Source organism: Apis cerana, linkage group LG9, assembly GCF_029169275.1.
Source record: "Apis cerana isolate GH-2021 linkage group LG9, AcerK_1.0, whole genome shotgun sequence".
NCBI lineage: Eukaryota > Metazoa > Arthropoda > Insecta > Hymenoptera > Apidae > Apis > Apis cerana.
In genome coordinates, this window is record NC_083860.1 from 7,703,729 (window position 1) to 7,720,558 (window position 16,830).

Below are 16,830 nucleotides of genomic sequence, written 5' to 3' on the forward strand. Positions count from 1 at the left end.
TAAATTTTAAAACGATAAATGTTTTAAATTGATAAATCGCGATCATTTTTTTGACCATTTTTGGATATATTTAATAAACTTATAATTTATAATTAAAAGAATTTATATTTTATTTTAATTTTATTTTAAATTTATTTACAAAATTTTATATAAAATTTTCATGTTCATTAAAGAAAAATTTTTAATGTATCTTTATATATCATTCTCTATATCTAACAATATATTAAACAAATAAAAATATGTAAAATATATAAAAGAAACAGATAAAATAAAAAATATTTAATTATTTATCTTACGCATAAATCGAATAAAAATTAAAGTTGTAATAAACAAATGCAATACAATAGTATTTAATAATTCATATTTGATAGCTGTTCGCGACATCTATCGCGAAAATACTGTAGTAAACAATGCGTTTAGTTCCGGGCGTTGCTCAACACAAACAAACATGCATCGTGTAGCGGGAGACGATACGATAGTGATCGAAATTATAGCGATTTGTTCGCTTGTGCGCTATAATTCTTCCAATTTTGGTGCAAATAGTTTGACATAAAATGTAGCTAATCCTTTAGAACGAAATCGTCGTGGCAGTTGAAAAACTGCAACTCCATGAGATCAATTTCATTTGCATCTCCAGCACGTTGACATTTACTGAGGAGTGGCGCGCAAAAAGATGGCTAGCTCGCCGACCAGTATTGAAAATCAAATAGACAGTTTTTTGGAACAGTTCAAACGCAGTGCCTCCCGCGCGATGGAGGACTCTCATAGATCTACTTACAATGCGTGCAGCAGTAGTGTCAGTCATAGTCAGAGTGGGAATCTGGATCTTGAGATCTTGGAAGCTGGTAAGTTTTCAAAATCTTGTAATTTTAAAACGATACATTGTTTTTTTTTATCATGTTTAAATTTTAATTATTTTTTATGATTTTTTTAATATTTCATTTGCTATATATATTCTTTTAATTTTCTACTTTTGTCGATTGATTTTTCGGGCGTTTCTTGTATATTTCGATACATTTATTTTTTAATATTGTCAATATGAATATATTTAAATTTAATTTTCTGTTTTTTTTATTATGATTGATATTAAGTTATTTTTAATATAATTTTGTTTAATATGCTTTATTATTATAATAGTATTACAATATATTCAATTTCTTAATGTTACTAATACATATTTTTTGATTTAATTGTATCAATAATATATATATATATATATATATTATATATTTATTATATATTTTGAATAGAATAATAATTATTTGATTATATTTATCTTTATGATAAATTAAAAACTATAATATATGTAAACAAAAAATATAATTATATTTTATATATCTTTTGAAAGTAATTTTTATTATGGTTATATCATATAATAAAGAATATAACGAGAAGATTTTTTAATGTATAAAGAAATATGTTAATAACTTTAAATGAATTTTTTATAATTTTTGTATCATTGTTTTCAAATCGATAGTAAAGTAATATCTTAATGAAATTATATGTACTTTACTTTAATTAAACACTTTGACAGTGACACGCTGCAAGTCACGTGTAGTTGCCCCTCTTTAGCAATTGAGTCTTTTGTGATTGGTTGTTTCATCATGTCTTTGCCTTTATCATGGAACATTATGGCGTTATATCTTTCTTAAGTTACGATAGAGGTCGTCGTCTGCTGTAGCTGTTTTATAGTGAGAATTGAAGAGTAATAAAGCTGTAGTATAAGATGTATCCAATAGGTTCATAAAAAAAATATTAAATCAATATATTATATTTATTTTATAATTATAAATTTTGCATATAAAATATAGCAAAATTAATTCAATATTTTGTTCTTGTGCGAAGTGAGAGAATTATAATTATTTTGAAATATAAATGTGCATAATTAAAAATATATTACAATGTTCAAATAAGAAATAAAAACCGGCACCATCATGAAATTTTGTTAAATTATTATATATGATGAAAATTAGAATATATGGTGTATTAATAAAATAATTTTGTAACATAACAATATTGAATTGTTACGTGAAGTGTTGATTTTAATAATATCGTGTAATATTTTATGATATAAAAATCGAGTAGTGAAATAGAAAAAACAGCATGATTCTTCGACGAAAATCGCATGGTTGCAATTGTCCCTGTCATCAGCATTGCTCAACGAAATGTACAGGTCTGAATTATACAGATTTTTAATATTATCTAGTTTAATTTTATTATTAATTTCATAATTAAAATTGTAGTGGACTATTTTATTTTCTTTTTGTAGTTTAAACTAAAAATAGATTATTGATTTATGGGAATACCTGATTTATTTATATGTTATGTTACAAGTAATCAATATTATAATTATAAATTTCTAATATGATTTAATTTGTTTAACAATTTATTATGAACTTTAATTTCATATTATATAACAAATATGTGTTTTTACAATGTTAAAATATATGTATATCATATGAACATTATTACATATATTTAACATTAATATTTAAGTATGTTTAAATGTATTATGAATTGAAACTAAAATGAATTATTTTTTAAACATTTAATTCATAAATTTTACTCAACTATTTGTTCTCTATATAATACATAACATAAATATCATTTGTATAATGTGATGATTCAATGCAACAATAGATTTTTCTTGATTAAAATTTTTAAAATTTAAATAAATTATTAAATGATTATTTAACAATATTTTTACTTTTAACATATATGAATAATGGAGATTTTTCCATTTATACTGAACTGGTATTGTTATCCCCTCCACGAAATATTAAGAACATATAGATTCGCTATCTCATTGAACGTAGTGCTTTATAATGTTAACCGGTATTCGGATTTATGATAAATTATTATTATGACAGCATATATTTTTAAATGTGGCATTTTTTAAAAGATATAATTAACTTCGTGAAAATAATTGTGAAGTTTAAAAAAAGGTAAGTAAAATTTAACTTGCCACATACCATAAAAATGAAAAGCCATTATTACGTGTAGCGATTCTCAACCATATCGATATTGAATATATTTTTTTAAGTATAAATCGAAAAAATATAAATTTTTATTCTTTTATTCATTATTTATATTATTTATTGAATTTTTTTATCGTTCTTTATTTTTAAAATACTTTTTTATTAATAAATATATTTTAAACAAATATAATTAACGAATACATAAATAATATTATATCAGTTAATTATTTAAAATCTTATTCGAAATTTTTATTATAATATTTTCTAAATATTATATTTAATTTATATTTTTAATTTTTGTAATTATTTCTATTCGTATAAATTTATCATTGAAATATTATTGTTTACTAGAATACATAGAATATTAAGACACCTAACTATATAATATTAAATGGAATATGGATACTAATTTATATGAAAAAAATGAGAAAAAAATGCAAGCAGATATATCTTTACAAGATACTTTACATAAAAATCACAATTTAGAAGTATCTAATTGTCATTATATGGTTAATGATGAGTTGACATATATACAAGCAAGAGAAAAGGTAAGTGAATTTATTTTAATCGTATAAAATAGATTATTAAAATTTATATAATAATATCAATATCAATATCAATATTGTATAATTAATTATTATTTTTATAATTTTATATTAATATAATAAAATATAAATTTTTGTATTAATTATATATTTTTAATATTTTGCATAATATATAAAAGTTTTTTTGTATTACAGAAAATACATATGGATACAACAAGTAATATCAAGCCAAAGAAGAGAATAACAAAAATGAAGATGAAGAAATATAAAAGTGAAGGAGAATCAAGTTATGAATCAACAAAATTAGAAGATAGTTTAACTCAGGTATTGGAAAAATTTAAAAGAGGATGCGAATGTCAAGATGATCAGTGTTTTAAAGGTTTAAATCCTGAAACAGTATACCGTCACAGACTAAATATTGCAGAATTAACCAAAGCTGAACATGATATGTATTTAATGGGTGTTACTATGGCTTGTTTAACCAATCCTTATGAAACAGCAAGACATACAGAACGACGTAGATTACGAGCACAATATGTATATCAGGGTAGAAGAGTTTGTTTAGATGCTTTTTTATATTTAGAAAACTGTACACATTATCAAATAAAACGAATTAGGAAACATTTAATGACCCATGGTGTCACTCCACGAGTTCATGGAAATCATGGAAAAATTCCACATAATACATTTTCATTAGATATTTACAAAATTGCTACAGAATTTTTAAAAAATTTTATTGAATTACAAGAAACAAAACAAAAGACTAAAGTTGCAAAAAATGCACAATTACATCTTCCCTCAGACATTACACGTAAAGTAGTATATGATTCCTATATACAATATTGTAGAAAAATATCTCCTGATATAAAAATAATGGGATATTCAACATTTAGAAGATTTATGAAAGTTCAATTTCCACAAGTAAAATTTGCTAAATTAGAATTCATGGTTAGAAATCAAAATATGCAGAATCAAGGATGTAATAAAGTTGAATTGGACAAGAAAAATGGAACTAATGTTGGAACATCTGAATCAGCAGAACTAATAACAGAGGGCAGTGCCTTATTACCATTATTAATTGCTAGTGAAACAGGACAAAGTGATACTTATTTTTTAACACCAATTAGCAAATTACAAGATGGTATGAGTTATCAAATAACTACAAGTGGATTTCTAGTCAATAAATCACCATTATCTGTCTAAAATAAATAATATTTAAAAAAAGTCACTTATAAGTACAATCATAAATGTATGAGAAAAAATATACATTTAAAAAATTATTTAAATAATATTTTAATCATTAGATTTTATACAATAATCTATAGATTATGTAATAAAATAAATATATTTTCTTCATATATTTATATTGTCATTATTAAAAATATATGAAGTAAATTATTGAGTGTTCAAAAAATAGTATATTAATATTTGCATTAATTTATGAAAAATTATTATTAGTTATTAAATATTTTATAAGTTTATTTTATTATTCATATTATTATTTTTCAATAAAGAAAATAAATATCATACTTTTATGTGAAATTTTTCTATGCATATATAAAAAAATAGTTGAAACTAATAATTATAATTTATGTAATTATATTATATATTATGCAATTATGTAATTATATTATATATATACTTACAATCTGTAAAACAGGTGTGTTATAAATAATAGAAATAATAAATGATTTATATTTTTGCAATTTGAATTTTTTCTTTATGTAATCCTATGTGTAAATGAATAATACAATAAATAAAATTATTTTAATTAAATACATTTAATTAAATTCCAATATATATAAACATTAGGAATTTTTGCAAGAAATATTATTTGAAGAATCAATAATGAAGTGTTTCTCAAATTATTTTTAAGATGTGTTACATTAAATTAATATATTATTTTATATATTTTTAATTAAAATCATATATCTTTTTATGAAAACTAAAAATGAAAATTACACAAAAAATTAAAAATTCAAAATAAATAAATATAAAATAAATTGATTTATAAATTAAAAATATATATATATTTATTTTGCAATACTTTTAAATATGATATATATATATTAATATATTTTTATTTTTTAAAATTTTGTTTTTCATAAAACAATATTTTATAATTTTGTAATGTTAATTTAAAATCATGTATCTTTGAGAGCCTTTTACTTTACAGTTATAGAAATATTGTAGGTACAGCAGAAAACTGTAGTTTTAGTAGTTGGAATCAAGGTCACATAAGTAAATATTACATAAGTGATTGTCTATATAATTAGATAATATTATCAAAATATTTATTTTAAATAACTACATAATTGTAAGACTCAATAATCGTTTTTGCCAGATATTGTTAATATTTATTTATAATTTATTTATTATATAATTATTTATAATATTTATTTAAAATTTATTTAAATATGTTAATTATTTTTAAATATATTATTTCATGTTAATTTCACTTATATTATATTAAACATTATTTAAACATTATTACTATAATATATACATAAATATAAATATTATAAATTTCATGTAATATTATTTTATATTTTTAATTTTTAAATTGTAATTCATCTGAATTCATTTGATTTCATAGAAGATGTAGAGAGTATGACAGGTGAGATTGAAAATGGAGATTTGGCAATTCGGGATGTTGCAGACCTTCTTCAGTCACAATATGCTATTATAGCAGGTAACATTAGATAAAAATTAATATTAGATAAATATCAGATAAAACTTATTCATATAAAATTTAATGCATTATTAAAAAATATATTTTAAACTTATTAAATATAAATAATATATTTTGCATAATATGTCTAGGAGGAAAAACTCGAGAAGGATGTCCCATAATTACTTTTCCTGATAATGGTAATTTTCAAAATTTATCTGATTTGGATTATCAACGTCTCATGCTATATCTTACATCTGTACCAACGTAAGATTTTAATTATTATATAATATTATATAAAATTTTATTATATAAAATAATTTAAAACATTATTGAATAATTTTTAGATTACAAGAAGCTGATCTTGGATTTCATTTAATAATTGATAGAAGAAATGATAAATGGAACTCTGTAAAAACTGTGTTATTAAAAATTTCTGTAAGTATATATAAGTATATACTTACAATATATAAGTAAATATTCTATAAGTATATATTCATAAATATAATAATAACATAATAATAATAAAAGATTTTAATGTCATTTTATATTTTAGGGCTTTTTTCCTGGTTTAGTTCATATAGCATATGTTTTACGTCCAGCAGGATTTTTACAAAAAGCTATTTCAGAAGTGTCAAATAAATTATTTAGAGAAGATTTTAAATTTAAAGTTATATTTTTAGCAAATATTGCTGAACTTCATGAATTCATAGATAAAGATCAATTAACTGAACAATTGAGTGGAACTTTGCCATATTGTCATCATACTTGGATACAAAACAGAATTGTAAGTAGAATAATGAAAATAATTACTTATTTAATTTAAATTGTATTTTGTATTTCTCTTTTTAGAGCTTAGAAAAATTTTCATCAATGACTCAAGACGTATCTTTTGCATTGGATTCTTTCACACGGCGCTTAGCCGAGATTGAATTTCCTAATAATACTGTTGCAACTACATCTTTATTATCTCAACAACAAGTAGAATATAATGAACTAAAAGAAGAAATTCTTAGTGCTGCAAGACATGGTGAAGCATTACTTGATAGTGTAAGACAATTAACTGGCAAAGGAACAGCTGATAGATTAGGAAATGTGGCAGCTATAGAAAGGTTCAAGATAATAATTAATAATTAATATAATAATTATAATAAAATTAATATTTAATTTTATATAATAATTTTCATAACTTTCACATTATAAAATTTTAATTATTTTTTTATTAACAAAAGAAGAATTGAGAATAAATTGTTATTTATTTTTAGATTACTTGTTCAGTTAGAAGAAACAGAACGTACTTTTGATTTGTTTTGGACACATCATAGTTCTCGTTTGAGACATTGCTTAGCATTAAGACAATTTGAAGCTGATTTTAGAGAATTACAAGCAATATTAGATCAACATTTAAAAACTATAGAAGAAATGACGGAAGTAGGAGAAACTCAAGCAAGAGTTGAACAGTTACTTTGTGATACATCAGCATTTCAAAGAATATGTAGAGTATGTATTTATTTATATATGTGTGTGCGTGCGCGCGTGTGTGTATATATATGTGTGTGTGTGCGCGTGCATGGTGTGTGCGTGCGCGCGTGTATGTGAAAAAGTATGCATATATGTGTATACGCGCGTATTGTGTGTGTGTGTATGTATATATATATATATATATATATATATATATATATATATTACTTTATTATTAAAAAAATACTTTAATTTATAATGCAAAACAACAAAAATATATAATAAAAAATATCTTCAGTAAAAAAATATATTTTCATATTTAAGATAAAAAAGATAATTTATTTAACAAATGCTTTTAAATATATATATATCTTAATATCTTAATCAAATTACTTTCAATTATATATAATTATATAATATATATTATTGAAACTATTTTAAAGAACACATTTCAAAGAAATATGAATAATATTAATATTAAAGCTTTAAGTTTGAGAATGTTCACAATGCACTAAGGCAGCAAGGTATAATATTCAAACCAGTAATATAAAATTTAAAAATATTAGAATGATGTATAATTAAAATAATATTTGCTATAAAAATAGATAACAAATTTTAATAGAAATTCTGGTTTGGATAACTTTATATGTAGTTACATATACAAATAATGCACATCATGCACAAATATTATTTTGCACCGCTTTCCTCATTTTGTCGATAGTCCTATTTGTTGCATACCATGTGGATTTGGGTCTTGGTAAGCAATCCACTCAACAAAATACATATATTTTTTAATAGATTTTTAAATATGATGATAATTTAGTATTTCAATTTTTTGATTCTATTTATTCTATTTTAAGATACAATAAAAATTACTATATTTTATAATTCATGAATTTTATGAATTAAATCTCTATCAAATCTTCAATTATGTAAAATATATATTCAATTATTATAAATTAAAAAATTATTCAATAAAAAATAAAAATATAGAGATTTAATTTATGTTTTGACATTTAATTATGTATTGGCATGATGAATTTTGAGAATGAATGTCATAATTATGTCACTTTATGTGCACGTATCTTTTTTAGAATATTTTTTTAGATCAAAAAATATCAATTGATAAAAACATTTGATAATTGTAGTTTTTTTTATTAATGTTATAGTTTTAAACATGAATAAAATTAAATAAATTTATAGGGAGATATAGAACGAGCAGAAGAGGTAATATCTGCTGGCCAACAATTATTATCTGGAAGGCATCAATGCCCTACAGATGTTGTAGAACCAAAATGTGTGGAACTACAAAGAATTTGCACTATTTTAAGTCAGAAATTGGAAAGGCGATTACATATGTTAACCAAATGTAGAGAACTCATGGAACGTATAGATAAGGTAAATATTTATATTTAAATTTATGTAAAAAAAATCTATTTTTAAATATTTGTATTGTATGTGTATAGGCAAATGCCTGGTGTACTCGTGGAATAGAATTACTTGCATCACAAAACAATGCAACATCACCTGATCAAGCACTTCAAGAGTTACAAGAATTAATAGAAGCTGCAGAAGAATTTCATCATCCAAGATGTATTTTTCAAGATTCTATAATGCCAGAAACTAAAGCTCTTATTACTCAAGTATGTTTTTTAAAGAATAATTACTTATATAAAGTTATTCTACTTATAAATATAATAAATATAATAGGTTTTACAAAGAATAGAAGATGTGTCTTTGATGTGTGATAAAAGAATAATGACATTAAAACAACAATTAATTAAACCAGCAAGACCAGTTCAAACTGTAACACCTGAACCAATTAAACCATTGCAATCACTGCCACAAATTGTTAAACCTGGGAGAATTCTTAAAAAGGCTAATACTATGCCAAAAGTAAATTATTATTTTATTTAATTTAATGTTTTATCTATTATTTATTATTTAAATTAATTATATTCTTCTAGATGGAAATGAGTCCTATAGAAGGAGAATCTTCATCACCAGAAAGTGAATCTAAGGATATAGAAGCTTTACGTTTAAAACGTGGACATGTTTTAGCAGAATTAGTTGAAACTGAACGAATTTATGTTGCTGAATTGGGTTCTATAATCAAAGGATATAAAATGGAATTAACAAATGAGGGAATGACTCATTTAATACCAGCAGTATTAATAGGAAAGGGAGATATTTTATTTGGGAACTTAGAAGATATTTACATTTTTCATGGAGAAACATTTTTAAAAGATTTAGAAAATTGTATTTCAAATACTGAACTTGTTGCATTATGTTTTGTACAAAGAGTAATTATTTATAGATATGTGTATATATATATATATATATATAATTTTAATTAATTATTATGCAAAATTTATTTAAATTTTTATACTATGAAATATATTTACTTTTAGCGCGAAGTGTTCTTCAGATTATATAGTTACTATTGTCAAAATATTCCAAGATCTGAAAGATTACGAGAACAGATACAAAATGAACCACAATTTCTTGCAGCTTGTCAGCAAAGACTTGGTCACAAATTACCTCTTGCTGCATATCTTTTAAAGCCTGTTCAACGTATAACAAAATATCAATTATTATTAAAAGATCTTTTAAAATATAGTGATGAACCATCGTGTTGTAGTGAATTACAAGAAGCATTAGATTGTATGCTTGTTGTATTGAAATGTGTTAATGATAGCATGCATCAAACTGCAATTACTGGATTTGGTGTAAGTTCATTTTAAATTTATTAAATTTTTATTTTTTTTCTTCTTGTTATTTTATTTAATAACATTATGAAAAAATATTCTTTTTAGGGAGATTTAAATGCACAAGGTGAACTTTTATTGCAAGGTTCTTTCAGTGTATGGAGTAGCAGTAAACGAGAACGCCTTCTTAGGTTAAAACCATCACAGCGCCATATATTCTTATACGAAAAGGCTCTTATATTTTGTAAGCATAGTAAACCCCAAGCTCATAACAAAGCTACATATCATTTCAAAAGATATCTAAAGGTAACTTTTAACATTTCATATTTTTTGTATCATACCTGAAAGTATGATTTTGTTTTTATTAGATGTCACAAATTGGACTGACAGAATCAGTAAAAGGTGATGCAAGACGCTTTGAAATTTGGTTACAAGGTCGTGCTGAAGTGCATACGATACAGGCATCTACAGTTGATATCAAACAATCATGGGTGCGTCAAATTAAAGGTGTTTTAATGTCTCAATTAGCTGAGCTTAAGGGGAAACAAAATTCTGCTCTTGGAAAAACAAATCACAAGTATATATTATTATTATTTCTACGACAAATTAAAAACTTTAATAATAATAATTTTTTAATGTTTGTAGACCTTTACGACAAACGATTTCGTGGGAAGCTCAAAGCAGCATTTCAGGATCTTTGAGAACTCTTTCAATTGATGGTAGCAGTGTTATATCGCATATTACAGATGTTTCACAATTAACTGAAGATGATATTGCATGGAGTTCAGAGAATAGTAATACTGATGATGAAGATGCTTTTAGTGAAAATCCCGGTCCTGCTCCTGTAAGTTTTATTTCTGATAATTAATTAAGTAATTAGATAATTAGTAATAAAGTTATAAATTTTATATCTAATCAGGGTGGAAGATATGTAGCATTAGCTGATTATTGCGCAGTTGGTCAATCAGAAGTTACAATGCGCGAAGGAGATAATTTAGAACTCCTTAAAGTTGGATGTGCTGGCTGGTGGTTTGTAAAATTAATAAGTACTGGAATAGAAGGATGGGCACCAGCAGCTTATTTGGAACCAATAAATCGAAAAACATCGCGCAGTTCACAATCAGTTAACAGTCAAGAAACTATTTGAAATAGGCGTCTAACACACTAGAATTTCCTAGTGTGTTAGATTCATATTTATATTATATAAATAAACAGTATCACTTGTTGAACTGTAGCATTAACAATTATGTATTGGAAAGTTTTGTAATACAAAGATATAATCAAGACTTCAAAAATTTTTCATAAAATATATATATGAAATTTGTTTTAAACTGTATAATATAGCAATATGTGCTTGATTAATTGATTAATCTGTGAATAATTACAATTATATATAATTTTTGAAATAAAAAATTATATAATCCATGATAAATTTTAAATAAGAAATCAGGGAATGAAAAAATGCATGAACTTTTTTACTAGATAAAGCATATTATGAAAAAAATTGTTCATGAAAGTGCTTTATGCAAGCAAATAAAATTTGCATTTAGATTTATTCTTACAAAGAGAATAATATTTATAGAAATATATAAAATATATTTATAGGAAGATAGATTAAAGAATATATTCACGCACATATATGAATATTTAAATTTACATATAATATGTTTGTTATAAGTTATATAGATTTCCATTCGATTTAATATATTCGATTTAATATTGCAAAAAAATGAAATGTAATTATTTCAATTATATATTTCAATTATTATTTCTATAATTATTAACAGTGCAATTTGTAATATGCAATTTATCCATACTTATGACTTGTATAATATTATATACAAATATTCCAAAATTTAGATTAAATTTGAGATATTTTTATTTTGATAATCTATTAGCTATACTTGTAACATTTTTTAAATAACAAAAATCATGAACAAAAGAAAGAAATTAAATATATGTGTTATTTATATTTTTTACTAAAATTATATAGGTACACATATTATATATATTAAATATATATAAAATTTATTTAAAAATTTATTATATTATTATTATGTTATTTATTAATATTTATTTATTCTTATAAATATTTAATAATTATTTATTCTTATATATAATTATATTATTATTAACAATATGAACTATTTTCAATATTAAAAAAAAAAACTTAAAATATGTGTGAAGTATAGAAAATGAATTAAAAAATCTTTAAAATTAAAATAAGTAATCATTAAAATTTATTTAATGATTTTGTAAATGAAAATTTAGCAGTTCTTGTTATTAGCATAAGTGAAATAAACTGTTAATAAATCTTTACAACCAAATAATTTTATATTAATATATAATTTTAACTTAATAAATAGCTTATTATATATTTAGTTAAAATATTTAAAAAAAACAAAAGATTATAAAGTATTAAATAATTTATATAAATAATATTAAATAATATATAGACAAATTTTCGAAATTATAAAAATTAATACCAAGTATTGTGCAATATTTAATACTAATAATATATAATAAATTCTAGAAATAAATATATATATATATATATAATATTCCAATAAAAAAAGCAATTTCAATTAGCAATTTAGAATTAATAATTTATTTAATATTTAAATATTATTAAATATTTAATAATAATAAAATAAATATAATATATAATTTATACTGAAAATTTATAGATGTGAAAGAACTGAATAAGAAATTATTAAATATTAACATTTTTAATTTGTAGATAAATGTGTGCAATAATTATTTTTATTTTATAATTAGTGTATAACTAAAATAATAATTTAGTTGCCAGGAAAATGTTATTTAGATATAATTTATATATTATTTATATATAACAAAATTCTATTGTGATTACAAGATAAATATATATTGAGTACAAACAATTTATTTTAATACTATGAATATCATATTATAATATATGGCTATAAAATAAATATGATATTTGAATAATTTAAAAATAAAATTGATAATTATTAATATTCTATTTAAAAAATATTCATTTTTAATCAAATGAAATATTTTTCTTTGGTAAAATGAAACAAGAAACATAATTAATTTACAATAATAATGATTTAATTTATTGTATATTTTTACCTATTCACCATTATATACCGTCCTAATATTGACTAGTTATAAAATTTTATAGAATAAATATATTTTATTTGATGATCAATATTTAATTTATTTGTTTTGTATATCTATTAATATTAATATTAGGAGATATTTTATATATTGAAATATAACATTAATAAATTATAATAAAATTGAAAGAATATATTAAATATTTTTAAGAAAATATTACTTTAAATTTGATTAATTAACATTATTTAATATAATGGTTAATGTTATTTATTTTCAAAATTTTAAACAATACAATTTAAATATTTATTTTTTACAATTTTCATTATTATTTTTATTGAATTTTTATTTTGAAATATGTACTTTAGTATAAGAATAATATTTAAGAATTTTTTGTAGATATATATTAAATTGATACATAGACAATAATTATATGCCCAATAAATGAAATAATTCCATTACAAATATATCACAGATATTATAATAATAATAATTTTTAAAACAAATAAAATAATATTAATATATTTTCGTTTAGAAATATAAGCAAAAAAATTTTATAGAAAAAGAATATTCCTTACATTTGTCTTTCTCTATAAATGTACTATATAAATATACTATGATATAATATTATTAGAAATATTAACTTTATTTAAAACATTGAAATCTGAATTGAATTAAAAAAAATAATTGTAATTAAATTATCGATTTGCGTATAAACTATCGATTAATTAAGTTATAATGAAGAATTTCTTTGTTCTTTTAAATAAATTTAATATTTAATTTATTTTTATGCATACATAAAAATAACAAATATTAAAATTTTTTTTTATGTAAAATATAATTAAGTATTGAAAAAAATTTAACAAAATAAAAAATAATTTAATAATCTTTTGTTCAAAAATTAAAATAAATTAATTAAATTAATATTAATATTATGATAGTATGATAATATTTTTATTAGAAAAAATTATAATATTTTTTAAATTAGAAAAAGTTATTAATTTTTAATGAGTATGTTAAAACTTATAATACTTATATAATTAATATTGTATTTTGTTTAATATATTTTGTATGATATAAAAATATATATGTATTAAAAAAATATTGTTATTTAAATCTATTTTAATATAATTTTATTTACTATCATTTCATGATGTAAATAACTAGATAAATATATATCTAAACTGCAATAATCTAAAAAAGACAAAATGATATAAATATGATTATATCTATAAAATGTTAATTTATATTTTTTAAATTAATTAATAAAAAATTTTATATCTATTAATGATTAGTTAATTTTATAATATCTAAAATTATAATTTAATTTTATATCATAATCATAATCGATTTAATTCGATTTAAATCGATATTAATTTAACTAGAGAACGATAGATGAGGTAACTATATATATATGATATACAACCATTTCGTTGTATTCTTTTGGAAGATTGAGAGGAAATTGATATTTATTCGTTACACTATTTATAATAGTGTTATGTACTCTTGATAGTAAACTTTATATAATCAGTTTTGTAAATTTTATTCTCCTTAAATTTTATTAACTGTGATTGATAATAAAAAATGGCTCCGCGTGTAGAAACAATACCAAAAGAAATTTTAGAACTTCCAAAAGATGTACCGAAAAATGGGATTAATGCAGTTTTATTAGGACCACCTGGTAGCGGTAAGGGTACACAGGTGAAATTTATTTAATCTATAAAATTTAAATCTAATATTTTTAAAATATCAATCCAAATTATTTAATTAAATATTTTATTATATTTTAGGCACCATTATTGAAAGAACGTTATTGTGTATGTCATCTATCTACAGGCGATATGCTTAGAGCAGAAATTAATTCTGGATCTGCTCTTGGAGCAGAAATTAAAAAAATAATTGATGAGGGTAAATTAGTCAGTGATGATCTTGTAGTTAATATGATTGATCATAATTTAAACAAACCTGAATGTAAACGTGGTTTTTTGTTGGATGGTTTTCCTAGAAGTGTTCCGCAAGCTGAAAAAGTAAGAAAGTTTAATTCAAAGTTTAATATCATGAATAATTATTAATTTCTTTTTATTTAACTTACAAAGATTATTTTATATATATATATATATATATATATACATACACATACCTTGAAATGGCATTAAAATATGAAAAATAAAACAAAAAATATTTTCAATTTTTTAATTAAAATTATAATGTAAATTATTTTTTTTTCTATTTAAACAGCTTGATCAAATGTTAAAAAAGAGACAAACTAAATTAGATGCTGTGATAGAGTTTGGAATTGATGATAATTTGTTAATAAAAAGAATCACAGGTCGTTTAATTCATCCTAAAAGTGGTAGATCATATCATGAAGAATTTGCTCCTCCTAAAGAATATATGAAAGATGATGTAAGCAATAATAATTATTTTTATTAAATTTATAATTATAATTTGTAAATGAAATTAAAAATTATGTTGAGCTGCAAATAATTTTTTTTGTTAATAGGTTACTGGAGAACCATTAATTAGAAGATCTGATGATAATGTAGAAGCATTGAAGAAACGATTATCCACATATCATACAGAAACTGAACCTTTGATTGATTATTATGCTTTACAAGGGATTCACTATTACGTTAATGCAGCTCGATCTAGTAAAGATGTTTTTAAAGATATTGATTGCATTTTCCTAAAAGCGACTAAACAACAGGAAAAAAAAGGTTTCTTTAGTCGGTTCTTTTAAGATGTTGAATGAAAAAAAATGTTACACCTCATTTTTTTCTTGTAAGTAAAAGGGCAATATGTAGTTAATGGGAAATAGTTTTAGAATCAAAATAACTTTCAGTAAAATTTAGTACACTTTAAGTATATGATTTTGAATATAAAGACAATTTATGCTGTTTTTAATCAATAGAATATATATTTTTTGTATATCTATAGAGTATATTTAAAACAAAATGTTAAAAAAGGAAAAAATTAATATGACTTTAATATTACTTTAATTACCAACAATTTATATATTCAAAACACTGTCACAAACTAATAAGTCAAATGCACACATTTTAATAATAGAACAAGTTTAATTTAATATCTTGACATATGATTTATTATTTGACTGCATAATTGAGTGACATTTATTTTTATGTAATAAAAGGCATTATTTGTTTTTTAAAATTCTGTTATAGAATGTATTTTCATTTTTTTCTACTTTTTTGTTACTTTTGTTATTATGTTTATTTTGAAACATACATTTCTTAAGACTTTTATATCTTTTGTATAAAATATGTCATTTTTTACATTTTTTTAAAATTTAAGTTTATATTTGGCAATTTTAGTATGAAACAGAAATCCAATAATTAGGATATTTATATAAA

General features: G+C 21.2%; 3 protein-coding genes across 6 annotated transcripts; all 3 read left to right on the forward strand.

The window, feature by feature from the left end:
* Positions 1 to 417: 417 nt before the first annotated feature.
* On the forward strand, positions 418 to 11,795 carry LOC107999452 (guanine nucleotide exchange factor DBS). 4 transcript variants are annotated; one of them, XR_009831135.1, is made up of 16 exons: positions 418 to 845; positions 6,120 to 6,215; positions 6,347 to 6,461; positions 6,542 to 6,632; positions 6,751 to 6,981; positions 7,047 to 7,306; positions 7,460 to 7,694; positions 8,859 to 9,053; positions 9,122 to 9,298; positions 9,366 to 9,551; positions 9,623 to 9,958; positions 10,067 to 10,384; positions 10,472 to 10,669; positions 10,732 to 10,854; positions 11,009 to 11,207; positions 11,283 to 11,418. XR_009831135.1 is itself a non-coding variant. In XM_017059347.3 (16 exons), exons 1-16 carry the CDS (start codon positions 674 to 676, stop codon positions 11,508 to 11,510), a joined length of 3,246 nt encoding a protein of 1,081 aa, XP_016914836.1. In that variant the 5' UTR covers positions 418 to 673; the 3' UTR covers positions 11,511 to 11,795. The 4 variants fall into 4 exon arrangements, 3 of the variants coding, with proteins under 3 accessions (XP_016914836.1, XP_016914919.1, XP_016914996.1); XM_017059347.3 differs by having other exon boundaries at positions 10,732 to 10,940; positions 11,283 to 11,795; XM_017059430.3 differs by lacking the exon at positions 418 to 845 and adding an exon at positions 1,370 to 2,173 and having other exon boundaries at positions 10,732 to 10,940; positions 11,283 to 11,795.
* Positions 2,150 to 5,229, forward strand: LOC107999818 (uncharacterized). The gene is made up of 3 exons (XM_017059882.3): positions 2,150 to 2,945; positions 3,330 to 3,526; positions 3,719 to 5,229. Exons 2-3 carry the CDS (start codon positions 3,377 to 3,379, stop codon positions 4,724 to 4,726), a joined length of 1,158 nt encoding a protein of 385 aa, XP_016915371.1. The 5' UTR covers positions 2,150 to 2,945; positions 3,330 to 3,376; the 3' UTR covers positions 4,727 to 5,229.
* Positions 11,796 to 14,843: 3,048 nt separating the features above from the next.
* On the forward strand, positions 14,844 to 16,630 carry LOC107999988 (adenylate kinase). The gene is made up of 4 exons (XM_017060125.3): positions 14,844 to 15,160; positions 15,250 to 15,486; positions 15,698 to 15,865; positions 15,963 to 16,630. The coding sequence occupies exons 1-4, from the start codon at positions 15,044 to 15,046 to the stop codon at positions 16,197 to 16,199; spliced, it is 759 nt and encodes a 252-aa protein (XP_016915614.1). The 5' UTR covers positions 14,844 to 15,043; the 3' UTR covers positions 16,200 to 16,630.
* Positions 16,631 to 16,830: the final 200 nt, after the last annotated feature.

What these genes read in the sequence shown, in the direction of transcription:
- LOC107999452 (XM_017059347.3), top strand. Translation starts at nt 674, where the DNA reads ATGGCTAGCTCGCCGACCAGTATTGAAAATCAAATAGACAGTTTTTTG. An exon ending in ACAATATGCTATTATAGCAG is followed by an intron (nt 6,216 to 6,346) that starts GTAACATTAGAT and finishes TAATATGTCTAG; the next exon opens with GAGGAAAAACTCGAGAAGGA. An exon ending in CTGTGTTATTAAAAATTTCT is followed by an intron (nt 6,633 to 6,750) that starts GTAAGTATATAT and finishes TTTATATTTTAG; the next exon opens with GGCTTTTTTCCTGGTTTAGT.
- LOC107999818 (XM_017059882.3), top strand. Translation starts at nt 3,377, where the DNA reads ATGGATACTAATTTATATGAAAAAAATGAGAAAAAAATGCAAGCAGAT. An exon ending in ATATACAAGCAAGAGAAAAG is followed by an intron (nt 3,527 to 3,718) that starts GTAAGTGAATTT and finishes TTTGTATTACAG; the next exon opens with AAAATACATATGGATACAAC.
- LOC107999988 (XM_017060125.3), top strand. Translation starts at nt 15,044, where the DNA reads ATGGCTCCGCGTGTAGAAACAATACCAAAAGAAATTTTAGAACTTCCA. An exon ending in GTGTTCCGCAAGCTGAAAAA is followed by an intron (nt 15,487 to 15,697) that starts GTAAGAAAGTTT and finishes CTATTTAAACAG; the next exon opens with CTTGATCAAATGTTAAAAAA. An exon ending in AAGAATATATGAAAGATGAT is followed by an intron (nt 15,866 to 15,962) that starts GTAAGCAATAAT and finishes TTTTGTTAATAG; the next exon opens with GTTACTGGAGAACCATTAAT.